Genomic DNA, 17356 nt, shown 5'->3' on the forward strand with positions numbered 1-17356 from the left:
AATTTTGAAGACTATTTTTATTGGGTACAAAATTATAGGTTAGCAGTTTGTTTCTTTCACCTCTCTGAAGATATCACTCCACCGCTTCCTTGCTTTCATTGTTTTTGTTGAGAAAGTCTGCTTATTTTTGTTCCTTGGAAAACAATATGCCTTTTTTTTATCCTTTGGCTACTTTAACATTTTCTCTGAACATTTTCCCCCATCTCTGCATAGACAGATGAAGGCCACTCCATTATAGGAGAGTCTCAAGCAAAAACAAAACCAAACAAAAACAAAAAAACAGTTTTGAGCAGTTTTCCAATGGTGTGCCTAGGAATGGTTTTCTTATATTTATTCTGCTTAGGGTTCATGTATCTTCTGAATCTGTGGCTTGATGTCTTTATCAATTTTGGAAAACTTTCTCCCATTATCTCTTCAGATATTGCTTCTGCCCCACTCCCTCTCCCTTCCACTTCTGGAACTGTGGAAGTGCCTACTCTGCAAGATCATCAGTGGTCTTGGGTTCAAAATGACATTCATACTCACAGGACACAACAGGTAGTAATCTGAAGACTTAGCTTTTTGGAAGGACTTAGGACTGGAAACAGTCTATCAGCATGGCAAGATCAAACACATCTTTATCAGCAGTCCTTAAAAGATCAGTCGCTGCTTCCCAGACCCTTAATCAATCACACAGGGAGACTAGGTTGTAGATGGATACAATCTACTCCAGCATTCAGAAGTCTCAAACAGTAACCACATCAAATGCATGCAGCTTCTAAGTCCTGCACAAGGGGTGCACTGAGTTTTCCTTGGGTTATTTTTATAGATTCCCGTTCTCTGCTAAAATTCTCCACCTTGAACATATTAATCACAATTATTTTTTAATTGAATAAATTTGACATGCAATATTGTGTAAATTTAAGATGTATAGCATGTTACTTTGATACACTTAGATGTTGTAATATGTTTTTCAACACAGCAATATTTATTACATTATATAATTAGAGTATCATTGTCTATATTAATTATAATGTGAATTAGATCTCTATGGCTTATTTACTATTCATTACAAGTTTGTACCCTTAATACCATCACTCTTATCCCCCCTTCCAATCCTCTGGTAACAACCACTTTACTCTGTTTTTTACAGGTTTAACATTTTATATTCCACATATAAATGACATGATACAATACTTTCTCTGACTTATCTCACTTAGCATAATACGCTCATATTGTCACAAATTGGAGGATATCCTCCTCTCCCATGGCTGAATAATATTTCATTATGTACATGTACCACAATTTTTCAGTCATTCATCTATTGATGAGCATTTGGGCTGTTTCCATATTTTTGCTATGGTGAATAATGCTGTAATAAAAATTGGATTGTATATATCTCATTAAAATCCTGTTCTCTTTTCCTTTGGGAATATACCTAGAAGAGGAATTGCTGGATCATATGGTAGATCCATTTTTAATGTTTTGAGGAACCTCCGTATCATTTTCCACAGTGGCTGGACCAAGTTACATTCCCACTAACAAGTATAAAGGTTCCATTTTCACCACATCTTCACCAGCACCTGTTGTCTCTTGTCTTCTTGATGACAGCCATTATAACAGGTGCGAAGTGATATCTCATTGTGGTTCTGATTTGCATTTCCCTGATGATTAGCAATGTTGAGCATCTTTTCATGTCTGTTGTCCATTTTCATGTCCTCTTTGGAAAAATGTCTATTTAGTTCTTCTGCCCACTTTTTCACTGAATTGTTTGTTTTCTTATTAAGGAGACTGCATTCTTTATATATTTTGGATATTAACCCATTATCCCATATGTGGTTTGCAAAAATTTTCTCCCATTCTATAAACCTACAGATGATTTAAGAAGCTTTGGGGGTGTTTCTGGAAGATTCTTTTGTTCATCTGGAGTGAGAACATCTATGAACATTTTTTCAAATCTGTTATCTCATTTTGTTAACTGTTTCTTTTGCTCTGCAGAAGCTATTGAGTTTGATGTAGTCCCATTTGCTGATTTTTGCTTTTGTTGCTTGTGCTTTTGGCATCATGTCCAAAAATCATTGCCAAAACCAAAATCAATGAGCTTCTTCCCTACATTTTCTTCTAGGAGTTTTATAATATCAGGTCTTTTGTTTTAAGTCTTTGATCCATTTCGGGTTAATTTTTGTGAAAGAGGGTTCCAATTTCATTGTCCTGCATGCGTTTCTTCAGTTTTCTCAGCACCATTTATTGAAGAGACTATCATTTCCCCACTGGGTATTCTTGGCTCCCTTGTTGAAAATTAGTTGACGATACATGCTGGAATTTAATTCTGGGCTATTTTGTGTCATTGGTCAATGTGCTTATTTTTATGCCAGTAAAATATTGTTTTGATTCAAATTCCTAAGTATGATACCTTCAGCTTTATTTTTTTCCTCAGGATTTCTTTGGCCATTCAGAGTCTTTTGTGGGTCCACATAAACTTTAAGATTTTTTCCTTCTATTTCTGTGAAGAAGGCTTTGGCATTTTGATGGTGACTATATGGAATTTGCAGAGGGCTTTGGATAGTACGGCCATTTTAACACTATTAATTCTTCCAACCCATAAACACAAGATGTTTTTCCATTTGTTTGTGTCTTCGATTTCTTTCAGCAAAGGCTCAGTTTTCACTGTATAGATCTTTCATTTCCTTGGATAAGTTTATTCCTAAGCATTTATTGTTTATGATGCTATCATGACTGGGAGAGTCTCCTTTATTTCTTTATTTCAGATGCTTCACCATTAGTGAAAAGAAATGTAATTGACTTCCGTATATTGATTTTGTATCCTGCCACTTTACTGAAATTGTTGATTCATTCCAACAGTTTCTTGACTGACTCTAGGATTTTTATGTAAGATCATATCATCAGCAAAAAGTGATAATTTTACTTCTTCCTTCCCAATTTGGATGCCTTTTATTCCTTTGTCTTGCCTAACTGCTCTAGCTAGGATTCCAGTACTGATTCAGTCTTGGTAGGTTCTGTGTTTCTAAAAATGCATCAATTTCTTCTATGTAATCTGTTGACATATAACTATTCATAACAGTCTCTTATGATTCTATATTTCTGTAGTCATCTGTAGTGTCTCCTCTTTCATTTCTAATTTTACTTGAGTCTTATTTTTCTTAGTCTAGCCAAAGGTTTGTCAATTTTGTTTATCTTTTCAAAGAACCAGCTCTCAGTTCCACTGATCCTTTCTATTATTTTTCTGGTCTCTATTTCATTGTTTTCCTTTCTGATCTTTATTATTTCCTTCCTTCTACTAACTTTGGGCTTAATTTGCTCTTTTTTTTTTTAATTCCTTGAGGTATGAAGTTAGGTTGTTTATTTGAGATCTAATTTCTTAGTATATGTGTATATTGCTATAAACTTTCCTCTCAGAACTGCTTTTGCTGCATCCCACAATATTTGATATACTGATTTCCATTTTCATTTGTCTCAAGACTTTTTATTTCCCTTTTGATTTCTTCTTTGACCCAATGGTTTCTCATAAGTGTGTTGTTTAGTTTTCATATATTTTTAGATCTTTTCACTATCTTCTTGTTGATTTCTAGTTTCATACCATTGTGATCAGAGAAGATGGTATGATTTCAATCTTAGATGTGTTAAGATTTGTTCTGTAGCCTATCATATGATCTAACCTGGAGAATGTTCCATGTGCACTTGAGAAGAATGTGTATTCTGCTGCTGTTGGATAGAATGTTCTGTACATGTCCATTTGTTTTAAAGTATGATTCAATTCCAACATTTCCTTGTTGAATTTGTTTGTATGATCCACTGTTGATAGAATACTGAAGTCCCCTACAATTATTGTATTATTGTTTATTTCTCCCTTAAGATCTGTTATTATTCGCTTAATACATTTTGGTGCTTGCATGTTAGGAGCATATATATTTATGATTGTTATATCTTCTTGATATACTGGCCCCTTTATCATTATACAGTGACCTTGTCTCTTCTTACACCTTTTGACTTGAAGTCTATTTTGTCTGATATAAGTATGGTTACGTCCACCTTCTTTGGGTTGCCATTTACTTGGAATATCATCATCCATCCTTTCACTTTGAGCCTTTGTGTGTCTTCAGAGCTAAAGAGTCTCCTGTAGGTCACATATAATTGGGTCTTTTTTTTTTTTTTAATCCATCCAGCCACACTGTGCCTTTGGATTGGTGAGTTCAATCCATTTACATTTAGGGTGATTATCTGATATGTAAGAATTTACTACTGCCATTTTATTTTTATCTTCTGTTATTTTTATCTCACCACTGTTTCTTTTTCCTTCTGTTTCTGTCTAACTTTATAAGTTGGTGATTTTTCATGGTGATTTGCTCAGTCTCCCATTTTTAAAAAAATATTTATTTTCCTTGTTTTTTGTGGCTGCGTTGGATCTTAGTTGCAGCACACACGATCTCTGTTGAGGCATACAGGATCTTTTTATTACGGTGCATGGTCTGCTCGGTTTCTCTCTAGTTGCAGATCCTGGGTGCACGGGCTCCAGGGCACCTGAGCTCTGTAGTTGTGGCATGTGGGCTCCAGAGAGAGTGGGCTCTGTAGTGTGTGGCACGCGGGCTCTCTCGTTGAGGCGCATGAGCTCAATAGTTGTGGCACGCGGGCTTAGTTGCTCCACGGCATGGATGGATGCTCCATGGATCCCTTAGTTCCCCAACCAGGGATCGAACCTGCGTCCCCTGCATTGGAAGGTGGATTCTTTACCACTGGATTGCCAGGGAAGTCCCTCCCCTTTTTTTTTTAATGTTTCAATCTCCATTCTAGATTTTTGCTTTGTGGGTACCATGAAATTTACATGAAACATTTCATAGATAAAATAGTCCTTTTTCTGCTGATAGCAATTTATCTTCATTTGCCTGTGAAGGTTCCATTCTTTTACTCTTCCTCTTTTACATTTTTGACATCACAAATTATCTTTTTATGCAGTGATTACAAGTTGTGGCAGCTACAGTTCTTTTCCTTTAAACTTTATACTCTAATTAAGAGTTTAATATACTATTCTAAAAAAGGTTAGTTTTCTGTCTAACATCTTAATCAGAGCTTTGTGTACTTTCACCTTTCATTTCAGCTTGAAGAGCTCTTTTCAACATTTCCTGTAAGGCAGGTCTAGTGGTGAACTGCCTCAGCTTTTGTTTGTCTGGGAAAGCCTTTATTTCTCCTTCATATATGAAGGATCATTTTGCCAAATTGAATATTCTTGGTTGGCAGCTTTTATCTTTCAATATTTTGAATATGTCACTCCACTCTCTCCTGGCCTATAAGAGTTTCTCCTAAGAAATTGCTGATAGCCTAATGAGGGTAATCTTGTAGGCTACTATTTTTCCTTGCCACCTTTTAAAGTTATCAGTGACCTTTGACAAGTTTAATATAATCTGTCTTGCAGAATGTCTTTTTGTGTTGAAATAATTAGTGGTTCTATTAGCTTTGTGGACTTGTATATCTAGTTCCTTCTCCGGGTCTGGGAAGTTCTCAGATATTATTTCTTTAATATACCCTCTGCTCCCTTTTCTCTCTCTTCTCCTTCTTTTGGCTCATCAGATGAAGTCCAAGAGTTCTTGCAGGGTTTCTTCACTTTTAAAAAATCTTATTTCTCTCTCCTCTGCCACCTCAATCATCTCTAAATTCCTGTCCTTGAGCTCACTAATTCCTTCTTCCATCTGATCTGCTCTATTTCCACTGCATTCTAATTCTTCATCCCACTTATTGAGTTCTTCAGCTACAGAATTTCTCTTTGGTTCCTTTTTAGAATTTCAATCTCTTTGGTAAAGTACTCCTTCTGTTTGTTAATTTTATTCCTGAGATCACTGTATTGCCTAAGTTTTCCTGTAGCTCATTGAATTTCCTCATAACAGCTAATTTCAACTCTTTCTCAGTTAGATCACAATATTCCATGTCCTTGGGTTTGGTTGCTAGAAAAGTGTCATTTTCTTTTTGTGATATCATATTACAATGATTTTTTTCCATGGTGTTTGATGAAAAGAGCCTTTGCTGCCACATTTGAAGTAGCAACACCTTTATTTAGGCAAGGCTTTGTTTACTTTGCTCCTAACAGTTCAGTACATTGGCAATTAGAAGACTTCCTCTTGTTTTCAAGAAGGTGGCGCTATAGCACAGGTTTTTTCATTTCTCTTACCAGTGCTAACTCATCCCTAAGGTTGGGAGTTGGGAGTGGTGCAATAAAAACAAAACAAAACAAAAACTGTCGGAGAAAAACGAAAGAGGGGAGGGTGGCTGGCGGCACAGTGAGGGAGCTGTATATTAAGCACTTCAGACTTTGGGTGTGCCCACATCCTAGTAGAGGGATCCCCAAGTTTGGGGCTGGGGGGGGATGGGCAGCCAGCAACCGTGGGCAGTCCTCTTGCCAGAATCCTAGGACCAACAGTGGGAGATGCTTTCCTTCAGTTTTCTTTGTCTGCCTAATTCCCTTTCCTTCCGCTCCCCCAGTCACTGAGGTCGCTCCTCAGAGAGAGCAACAAGCTCCTGCAGCTGCAGCATGCAGAGGTGGGCAGACCCCACTGACCACCTTCACCCTCACCTCCTCTGCCAAAATGGTCTGTGCTGGCCCATGGCTAGACCTGCTGCCACCATTCCCTCACTCCACAGCCTCTTCTGCAGTCCAATCTACCCACTTTCAGGTACACAGATGGATGGATCTCTGGAGTGTCCTGGTATGCTATGCAGAAGCGTTTGTTGTTGTTGTTGTTGTTGTTATGCATGTCCAGTTAGATGTAAATTGAAGGGCAGAGAAAAAAGGAACAACTCACACCACCATGACGCTGACATAACTCCAATCACAGTTATTTTAACGTCCATGTCTGATAGCTTTAATATCTGAATCCCTAGGGGTTTTTTTTCTATTGTCTTGGCCTTGTCTCCTGGAATGTTAAACACTGTGTGTGAAAAACTGTAGAGGGTCCACCTGATTTTATTTCCCTACAGAGAATAAAGATAGGAGGCAGATCATCTTAATAAGTCTAGGATTAAGCTGATTCTAAGGATTTCAGTCTTCACGGGGTTGCAACCAAAACCCAAATGGTTACCTGGGACTCTCCTCCTTGATAAGTTATGAACTCCAGCTGTTGTTCTCCCCAGGATTCAAACTCTGCAGTGCCTTTTAGCCACTGCTCTCTGTTTGGCTTCTTACAGTTACCATTTTTACAAATTGGCAAATGACTCAAAGAGAAAAGCCAAATAAAATGTCAGACTCCCTCCAATGCATTTTTCTTCTCCCAGGGATAGTGATCACTCAAGTCCTACCTGCCTTCAGATTTTTAATTTTCTCCAGATTTTCTAATTGTTTGTAACTAGAAAATTGATTTGATGCAAGTTAGAAATCATAGCCAGATATGGAAGTCAATCACACTGGAAAAAAAATGTATATGCAATAACAGAATGTTAAAGTTAAAAAGAACTTTATAGATTATCTACACCAACTTTCCATTCAAACTAGAAATTTTATGGCAACGATCTTGGTAGCCATCTGATACCCAAGCAAGTATGTCAATAACAGAAATAAAACTGACGTGTGGTATAAGTTGTAGCATTCCTAGACAGTCTCCTTGATAGAAAGATCCTCATTGTTCTGGATTATAATTTGCCTCCTTAAAACATTCACTCAATAGTCACAGTTCTATCCTCCAAAGCATCACTGAATATGGGGACTCCTTTTTCCAGATGATGGTACTTTAATTGTCTAAAAACAGCTATCACACTTAAAATAGGTTTTCTCATAGTATGAAAAATATTCTTTACCATACCTCATATGGCATACTTTTTGAACTCCCCTAGTTATAATGATCATTCTCTGAATGAAACATAATTGGCTAAGATTTTTTCCAAATTGTGGAACCAAGAACTAAACCCAATATTCAAAATTTGGCTTAATATGAAGTACAGAACTATACTACCTCTACAGCTATCAACTAATATGGCCGCCATATGTCTATTTTCTATCCAATAACAATTTTTACATTTAAGCACTCATAATATATGTTTCCAAAACTCATGGTCAGACAGAACTTCAACATCTTAGGAACTGCTATCAACTGTTCTACTCTTTTATGCACCTGTTTTTTGTTTCTGTTTTTAACCAAGTGCTAGATTTGACACTTATCCCTATTAAATTCTACCTAGCAATTCAAGCAGTCGATACAAATTTAAATTCTGATTCTTTGTCTATTAATTATATCATCTAGCTTTGTACTACCCCAAATAGGAAATCTTACTATACCTGTTAAATAGAATAAACGACAAAGATTTCCCTTTAGAATGACTCCTAAATTCTTTGGGAATAGTTGTTCATCAGCAATAAGACATTCAGAGCACATTTCTTTATCTTATCCGAAAAGCTACCATAAGACACAAAGTCAAATTTCTTACTAAAAGCAAATTTACAGCATATAGTATAACTGTTACACTATCCAACTGTGAATCAGTAGAGCACTAAGAGGGCCTGGTATAAATCTAAGTAACAGGTGGATTCATCATATCATATTTGACTTAGAATTCAAATGTGAGAGAAGAATCGTTTAAGTAAATTCTGTGATGAATATTTTCCTCTTTATTTTAAATTAGTAAATCATTTGTTGTAGTATCATTGCCACATTTTTAACACTGGTAAAAATAGTTTGCTTAAAATCCAGTATGACTAAACATGGTAGATGCTTAATATATATTCGGTCTATTATTTCATTAACTAAATCTGGAAGAACTGAAGTCAATTATGGAATACATATGGTACCAAGTTATGCTCCAACACATTAAAAACAAAAATTAAATAACTAATACTTATGGTATTTATCAAGTAAAGTAAGAATTTAGAAAAATTTATGGTATATTTAAAATTTTAATTCCATTATTTTCAATTATGATAGCTAGATAACTTATAATTAATTTATAATTTAGAAATTGAGAGATGTTAAATGAGAACATACTGCTCATTATGTTTTTAATAGCGTGTAAAATGTACAAAATACTATGAAGAAAAAAGATGCTAAAAAAAGTATTTTAATAAATTGATACATAAACATTCAGAATAAGAGACATTACAGCAAGATTTGATGATTATATAAAAGGCTGTTTAAAAAAACTAAGGGCAAATTAAAAAAAGAATTATTAACACTTTAAAAACTAAAGCACCACCAAAAGAAATACAGTAAAATTTATCAGAGGCAAACACTGTTAACCATAAGACACCACTTAAGCAAGAATACTGTTCCCTTGAAGGGGTGAAGGTTTCTATTATTAGCAGAGATAAGAGCTGCCTCAAATTCTTTCCTTAATAACACCAAACTAAAAATAAAATGGTTCACCACCTTTCAAAATAAACACATTACTTTGCACATGCATTTCAATGGTTTAAATAAGAGATAAAAATCTATTCAACTTGATTCAAAGTGTTTGCTCTTATATTTGCATCTAATAAATACACTAGGGAGACTGGCTCTCACTTTCATAATCCATTCAGTATTTTAGGGGTCTTGTGCCCCCACTTTCTCATTATCTCTTAAAGGATTTGAGATTAGATCTTCTGTTAGATCCAATTAAATTACCTACCTGGCTTCAAAAAATTAACTGCTTTCTCTATAAAATATTTTCTCTATCAAGGAAACCACAGGAATCTCAGAATAAATGGGGCAGTGTTATCATTACAAAACAGTACGAAATGCTTTAAGGAAGGCTAACATGGACCACGAGGTAAGTGAATATTTTTGCATGTTCTTACAAAAAACAAACAAACAAAACAAAAAATAAAAAAAACCTAGATAAAGCAGTGCTGTGTCAGCATGGGAAAGGGAGAGAGGCCACAGAACTGAAGTAATTTCCTCAGTATATGATCAATTACAAAAATCCTTTCTAATTTACATAAATATGTTAGGAGAAAGTTTGTAGAAAGGCATTTTTAGTTCAGAGTCTGCATTTTCCATAGTTCTACAAAAAATGAACTGCATGTATTATTTTGGTTCTACTGTAAGTAGAACCTTGACAACAAGCCACACGTAAAAACTGCCAACTGCTGCTCACATCCTCCTCCCTGTTCCAGCTTTGCCTCCTTCTTCCAAGAGTTCTACGATCACTACCATGAGACCTGGAATATACATCTGTTACATGTTTGCATATATGCATTGCATGCATACGCATGGTGTACAGAAGATGGTGATAAGTGAGCAGTGTCTAGAGAATTAGATTAATGAACATATTCAAATGAAGTAGGAAAGAAGACCAGGGAAAAATAAAACAGGAGATAGTAAACTCTTCCTCATCATCATCAAATAAATTCTGGTCTCAGAACCAGATCACAGATTATTCTCAGAGTTCAGCAAATTACAGGTTTAAGTACATAATAGGACCCAAGTATATATAAAGTACTTAAAAGTTAAGTACTTGTATCTTTTCACCTACATTTTCTCCTGTACTACTCTCAACAGTATAAAAGAACATACAGTCTTATTCCCTTTTTCAGAGATCAAGTGACTTTGGCTTAAGGCCGCATAGCTGGCTTATATAACAGCAAACTTCCACACCAGGCCTTCTAAAATCCAGTGTTCTCTATACTATATACCATGTTGCCTTTGTGGACTTCACCTGAAATCTATCCATCATTTATAACATTGTTTCCTATGGAAAAATATCTTTTGAGAGTCAATGGATTACACAAAATGAACAAAATCCATGCAGCACTAAGGACAAAATTACCTATGTTGAAATCATAAAAAACAATATATAGATCAGCAAAAGCAAAAAACAAAACCCTAAATAGCACACTGTTCACTTAATTGAGAGATACAATGAATTGATCTTCATTCCAACACTAATGTTCTAGTATTTCAGAAAATATATAGCTTCCTTATTTGGAAGTATTGTTTAACAGTTGTTTAGAATTTGCATATTTTCAAAAGTAAAATCAGTTCAGCTAGCAACTTACATGAACATTCAGTTATTTCCACTTCATTTTTATTTTATTCATTTTCCATATTCGTGAAAAAACAAATTTCATGGCTTAACCAAAAATGATACTGCATTTTTAATATAAACATTAATAATTATCATATAGCACAAATGAATTAGTCATTGGGAACTTTCCAATGCAGGCAACCAAAAAATAGGGGCAGATTATAAAAGCTCTGTCTCAATGTTGCAATCAGAATTGCAATCAGCAAACACTTATTAACACCTCACACAGGGTGCAGGATTCACTCACGATGGCCGTGTATCTAGTCATCTCCACAACAGTGCCATCTATTTGTACGGCAATTTATTTTTTAAAGCCATTTCAGTGCCTCAACTCATTTAATCCTCAAAAACATTCTAGAAAGCAGGTAGGCCAAGTGTTGTTATGGCCATTTTACAAAGGAGGAAACAGGCTCAGAGAAGTTTAAGGGTTTTCCTAAATTCATATAACTGGGTGTGGTATGGAATTAAAAATCCCCAGTTAATGCCTTCCTAAACCAATGTTCTTTCTTCCTAGGACATCAAGTTATTTTTTTACAAATTCTCTTTAGTCTGTTTACTAAAGGTTACTGGTAATCTTTAGTCAAGGTTATTTTCATAATGGGGAGGAACCCTGAAATACCTGGTATTTTTTTAAAATTTGGGTGAAAACTGTCAGAATTCAGTAAATTTATCATGTAAAAAATGGAATGGATTAAGGCACCAGAGTAAAATTTATATGAAAATATAATTTTTAACCATCCATATGGAGTTTCAAAAAAACTGTTATTGGCTGTAAATTTGGATTAAAATAAATACATTTAAATCTTATTTTCTTAATCCCTGATAAATATCTATGGACATGTAAAACTTATATCCTTGTAGGTTTGAAACTCACAAGATATCACACTATGCATTTTTACTTTCCATTCCATATACCACAGACTTGCATCAGAGAACCCTGAATGTGCCATTTCTGCCACTTACTAGCACCATGACCTTGGGCAAATTACTTAAAGTAGCTGATTCTCAATATCTACAATTAGTAAAATGGAGATAATATCAAATGCAGGATTACTCTGGGGAATAAATAAAAATCAATTGCATATATAGTAAACATAGTAAGAACTGATTCAAGTTGCAGCTTTTATCACTAAAGTGTTACAAATGCGTTTCCCTTTTCTTTTGCTTTATATTACATCTTTATATTACATCTTTATTTCAGCTCTGGTCTTCGGTAATTCAAATTTCCATTAAGCCAGAGGAAACAATTAAACGTTCCCATTTTTTGAAATTAAATCTTTAAAAAATAAGTTGTAAAAGACCTCACAAATTTCACGTTCTAGTGCCGTGCTTTAGGAGAAGAAGAAAACAAAGCCCAGAGAGTGTTTAGGGCCTTGATACTACATGAGAGTCAAAAACAATGCCAGTGTGGGCCCCAAATACCATAGGTGTAACTCTGAGGCCCACCAACTGACCAGGTAGTTGTCCAAAATCTAATTTACCATTTAGGACTTGCTACTTACATTTCAAAAAAGTAACACTACTTGTTTAAAAAAATTAATAAAAATTTTTCCATTTGCTTATCTTTCCTGTTATCTAAAAAATAAGTGGGGTATTAATAAAATATTTACTTAATTTCTTGAAAGCCAATTCTGTGAGCCATGCACATAACTATCTGAAAAACAGAAAAAGTAATGCCTTGATGAGACCTTGTTGACTAGAAAAGGCTACTTTGACTACAAAGGATCCTATGTTGTACAATTCCAATGAAGAGTAATTATTTCATAAATCAAATCTATCAGTCCTCACCTCAAAAATACAGGCTTCTTTTTAAACAAATAATTACCATTATATTAAAAACATTTTTTTTCTCCAACCAGTGTATAACACAAACACCAGATCTATTCTAGAATTTCTATCACGTTCATTATTTAGATAAGAACCGAGCAAGTCTAATTACAAGAGCTCTTAAACAGAAGTTCTACCTTACCCTGGAAAGAGTAAGAACCAAAACAATCAATATACAGAAAAAAAATTAAGTAGATAAAAAGCATTACTTCTAAACCCTGTCAGCCCACATAATCTGTTTCCATAAGCACTCCCCTTGTACTCTTACACTAGAACAATGGAGAAAAATCAGTTTAAAATATTTTAAATAAGGCTTCAATTATTTATCAACAAATAGAAGGATTTCCATATGCTTTTTAAAAATAGCTTGAAACCAGTACTATTAAATGAAAACTAGTTATTTCCATTTTTGTTTACTGTACCTAACTTTGGTCTGTAAATTGATACATCAACAACTGAAGTTAAACTTTCAATATCTGTAAATAACAACAGTTAAGAGAGAAGGCACATAAAATATTCATCACTCCTCCATTTCCATGTTTTTATAGCCACATAAAACTAAATCATTTACTACTAAGTTTTTTAGTATAAATTAAATTTACAAAGTCTAACTCTATACCAAATAAAAATGCACGTATTTCCAACAAACGGTGCTGGGACAATTGGATATCCATATTCAAAACGTTGGCCTTAGAACCTCATCTTACACCATATTCAAATTTTAACTCAAAATGGGTCATAGACGTAAATGTTAAGAGCTAATAAAACATTTATTTAAAAAAAAAAATACGAGCAAATCCTTGAAACCCAAAGCAAAGATTTCTTAAATATAACACCAAAAGCATCGTCCATAGAAGGAAAAAAGTCAATAAACTGGACCTCATAAAAATTCAAAACATTTATACTTTAAAAGACACCACATTAAGAAAATGAAAAGTCAAACAACTGACCTGGAGAAAATATTTGCAGTAAGGGACTTGTATCCAGAATTTATAAAAAAAGATTCTTATAAACTCAACTTACAACAAACAACTCAACAAATGAACTAAATATATGAACAGACATTTCACCCAAGGAGATACCATTTCACTCCTCCTAGAACAGCTATAATAAGACAATAAACAAATCTTAGGATTTGGAGAAATAAGAACCCTCATACATTGTTGGTGGGATTGTAAAATGGTACAACCACTTTGGAAAAGTCTGCAGTTTCCCCCAAAGCTAAAAATAAAACCATGATATGACCCAACAATTCTGCTCTTAGGTCTATCTACCCAATGTGTCCGAGAACATATGTCTACACAAACATTTGCATGTGAACGTTTGTGGTGGCATTATTTGTAATAGCCCCAAATGGAAAACAATGGCCACCAACAAGTGACTGCAGAGGCAGAATACGGCATACTCATGCAACGGAATATTATTTAGCAATAAAAAGGAACAAACTACTGACACATGCCATGTCATGCATGAACCTCAAAGGCATTGTTAAAGAAGTCAGACATGAGAGACTCCATGTTGAATGATCTCATTTATAAGAAATGTCCAAAGAAAGCAGATTTATCCAGACAGAAAACAGATTAGCAGTTTCCTAGGGCTTAGGGTTAACTATAAGTGGGCAAGAGGAATCTTACTGCGGTGATGAAAATGTTCTAAAATCGATTTATGATGATGGCTGTACCATGCGGTAGTTACTGAAAATCACTGAATTGTACACTTGGAATGGGTGAATTTTATGATATGTAAAATACACCTGAATAAAGCTGTGTTTAAAATGCATGTGCTTTTGTTTCTAGTCCCTTAAAGAATTACAAGTGACCCTGAACAACACTGGAGTTAGGGGCACTGAACCCCAAGCAGTTGAAAACCTGTATTTAACTTTACAGTCAGCCTGCAGTATCCATGATTCCGCATTCTAGGAGTCAACCAGCCTGGGACTGTATAACACTGGATGTAGTATGTCTTTAGTGAAAAAAGTCTGCTATAGGAGTACACCTGTGCAGTTCAAACTCGTGTTTTTCCAGGGTCAACTGTAAATGAATAACTTTAGACTGCAGCAACTTATATAATTTTTATTAAGCAATTGTACTAATTCTAACCTTGGATGGGAAACCACAGACTAACTTTGGAGAAGTGCTAATATAGTGTTAGGAACACCCCTCCAGTTGGTTGCTCACTGGGAAGGGGTCCTCCAAGAAAAGGATTTCTCATAAATCAAAGTACCTTCTGTTGGTTTATATTTTAAGAAGTGCCTAGAAGCAGCTCAAGAATATATACAAAAGATATTTAAGTTGTCCTATGACAATGGACCGATTGATCTGATGGGTGTTTTAGCCAACATTCAGATTACAGAATTTAAAAGGACAAAATTTTAACACAATTTGAAAGGGCGTAGGGTACATTATATAACCTGGAGAGTGTACATGTCTAGATGGCAAAGGTTTGAGGGTATAACGTCAAAACACAATAGTCCTTAGTAATGGCACAGGCATTAATCCACTTCCTGGATCCTCCTATATTCATTCTAAATATATTCTCCTAACTGTCCACTTTATGATGTCTTTCAAACCTAAGCCAGGACTTCACAGCCCTCACGGGACTTCAAAGAATTTTACCAACTTGAGGTCTTTACACAAATACCACCCTGTCTGTGAGGCCTTGCCTGACAACCTTATTGAAAATTGCTAACCTCACTAAACTCCCTATCCTCTCTTCTCGATTCATTTTTCTCAATAGCACTAAAAATACTGTATATTGAATATTTTATATACATATTGCAATTATTGTTTGTCTTCCCCTACTAGAAGAGAAGCTTCACAAAAGGAGAGATTTTAATCTGATTTTGTTCCTAGGGTATCCCCATTACCTAGAACAATGCCTGGCACATTGTAGGCACTCAGTAAGTGTTTTCTGAACAAACGATAGGGTATCAGACACGTGGAAGTAAGTAAGAGCCAATCCTTGCCACAGGAATGAACGAGTCTCTTCTATCCATTTAACAGCCTTGATTTAAGGTTAAAATATGATTTTTTAAGGAAATAGAGGCCTCAGTAAAATCTCCAAAGTGCCTACCTAATATTTCCCCTGCAAAAAGAAAAAAAAAAAAAAAGCAAACATTTTACTTATAATATTGGATTTGCAACAATCAAAAGAGAAGTATTTTTAATACTTCTCGTTCTAGTTCTGGAGAGAGGACAAATTAATTAAATCCCACGTGACCCTTATTAACAAGAAAAACAGGAAAGTTCAATACTTAACTAGTAAGAAGTAAAGAAATTTCAAAACCAGCCTGCTTTACTACACCCAAAATGGGATCCCATCACCAAGAATACAGACCTCAGCAGAGCATGTCTTAGCAGTTCTGGCCTCAGCCCTACATACTCCAAGATCCCCATCACCGTCCTCCCCATCCCAGAAGCCTTCCTAGAACCATTTTACAAACACCAACCAACCTTCAGACCTCCCAGTTCTGATTAAGCCCTGACCCAAGCCAGCTGCATTCCAGCGTTTCACACAGGCATCAGAAAGACCCACCCCGCTCTTGCCCCGGGAGCATCCCCTAAACTGTCATCCCCACCCAACCCAGAGTCTGAGAGCACGAAAGAATCGCAATGTCAGGAACCGCCCAGCCTGGCCAAAATTAGAGGACATTTTAGACCTTCATCACGGTTCTGCCAATTTCAGTGTGACCTTGAGCACGTTCCTATACCCCAGGGGTCCCCGTTTTCTCACGTTTAAGGTGAAGATAACACCTGCACCTGCTATAAGGATTAAAGGAGATCACACGTGAAGCACCTAACTGGGCACCTGGCACGAAATGGAAACTCCACCATCAGGAACGTGGGTCATTCCCCAGTCCTATCCGTACAGCCTCCCAGCTGGAAGGCACCTCGCCCTACAGCACAGTCTCCCGGCTTCACAGAGGAAGGCACTGAGGTCGGCCGGGAGAAGCGCGGTGGGCGCCGGCCCTGGACCCCGCGACGCCCGCGCCCCAGCCCGCGCCCCCTCGCCCGGCGCCCACAGCTGCCGCGGGGCGAGGCGCTGCACGCTGCCCTCCCGGGGTCCCCAGGCTCCGCGCGGCCCGGGCGGGGCCACTCCACCTGCCGCCAGGCCCCGCCACCCGCTGCCAGCCGCCCGCCCGCGGCCCGGGGCTCCCGGGCTCCGGGGCTCCGGGGCTTGGCCTCCCGCGAGGTTGGCAGCTCGGCGCGGTGGCCTCGGCGCGTACTCAACTCTTCACTTTGCCGAAGGTGCCGACGCCCAGCGTGTCCCCCAGCACGTAGTGTCCGATCTTCACCCGCCCGTCGTGCTTCTGCTTCTCAGCCATGTTCGGGGCGCGCAACCTCGCGCCGCCGCCCGCGCCGCCGCCGCCGCAGCCGCCGCCGCCGCGAGCTCTTCTGTGCTGCCGCCGCCGCCTACCCACAGTTCAGCGGGCCCGCGGGGGGGCGGGGGCCCAAGACGCCGGGGACTAGGCGAGGCGGGGGCGGGGGCGGGGGTGGCCCCCAAGAGCAGGTGGGCGGGGCGGGGGCCGTGTGCGCGCCCAGACCCCGGGGCG

The 17356-nt window shown here is 37.2% G+C and overlaps 1 protein-coding gene across 2 annotated transcripts in view; it reads right to left on the reverse strand.

Moving 5' to 3' along the window:
- PRKAA2 (protein kinase AMP-activated catalytic subunit alpha 2) overlaps window positions 1-17129 on the reverse strand; it is a 71106-nt gene extending 53977 nt beyond the window's left edge. For both annotated transcript variants that reach the window (XM_030870283.2, XM_030870286.2), the window contains exon 1: window positions 17035-17129. In XM_030870283.2, coding sequence (XP_030726143.1) covers window positions 17035-17128 — 94 coding nt within the window. In that variant the 5' untranslated portion in view covers window position 17129. The remainder of the gene's footprint in view (window positions 1-17034) is intronic.
- Window positions 17130-17356: the final 227 nt, after the last annotated feature.

The sequence above is a fragment of the Globicephala melas genome, chromosome 1 (genome assembly GCF_963455315.2).
Source record: "Globicephala melas chromosome 1, mGloMel1.2, whole genome shotgun sequence".
In the NCBI taxonomy this organism is placed as follows: Eukaryota; Metazoa; Chordata; class Mammalia; order Artiodactyla; family Delphinidae; genus Globicephala; species Globicephala melas.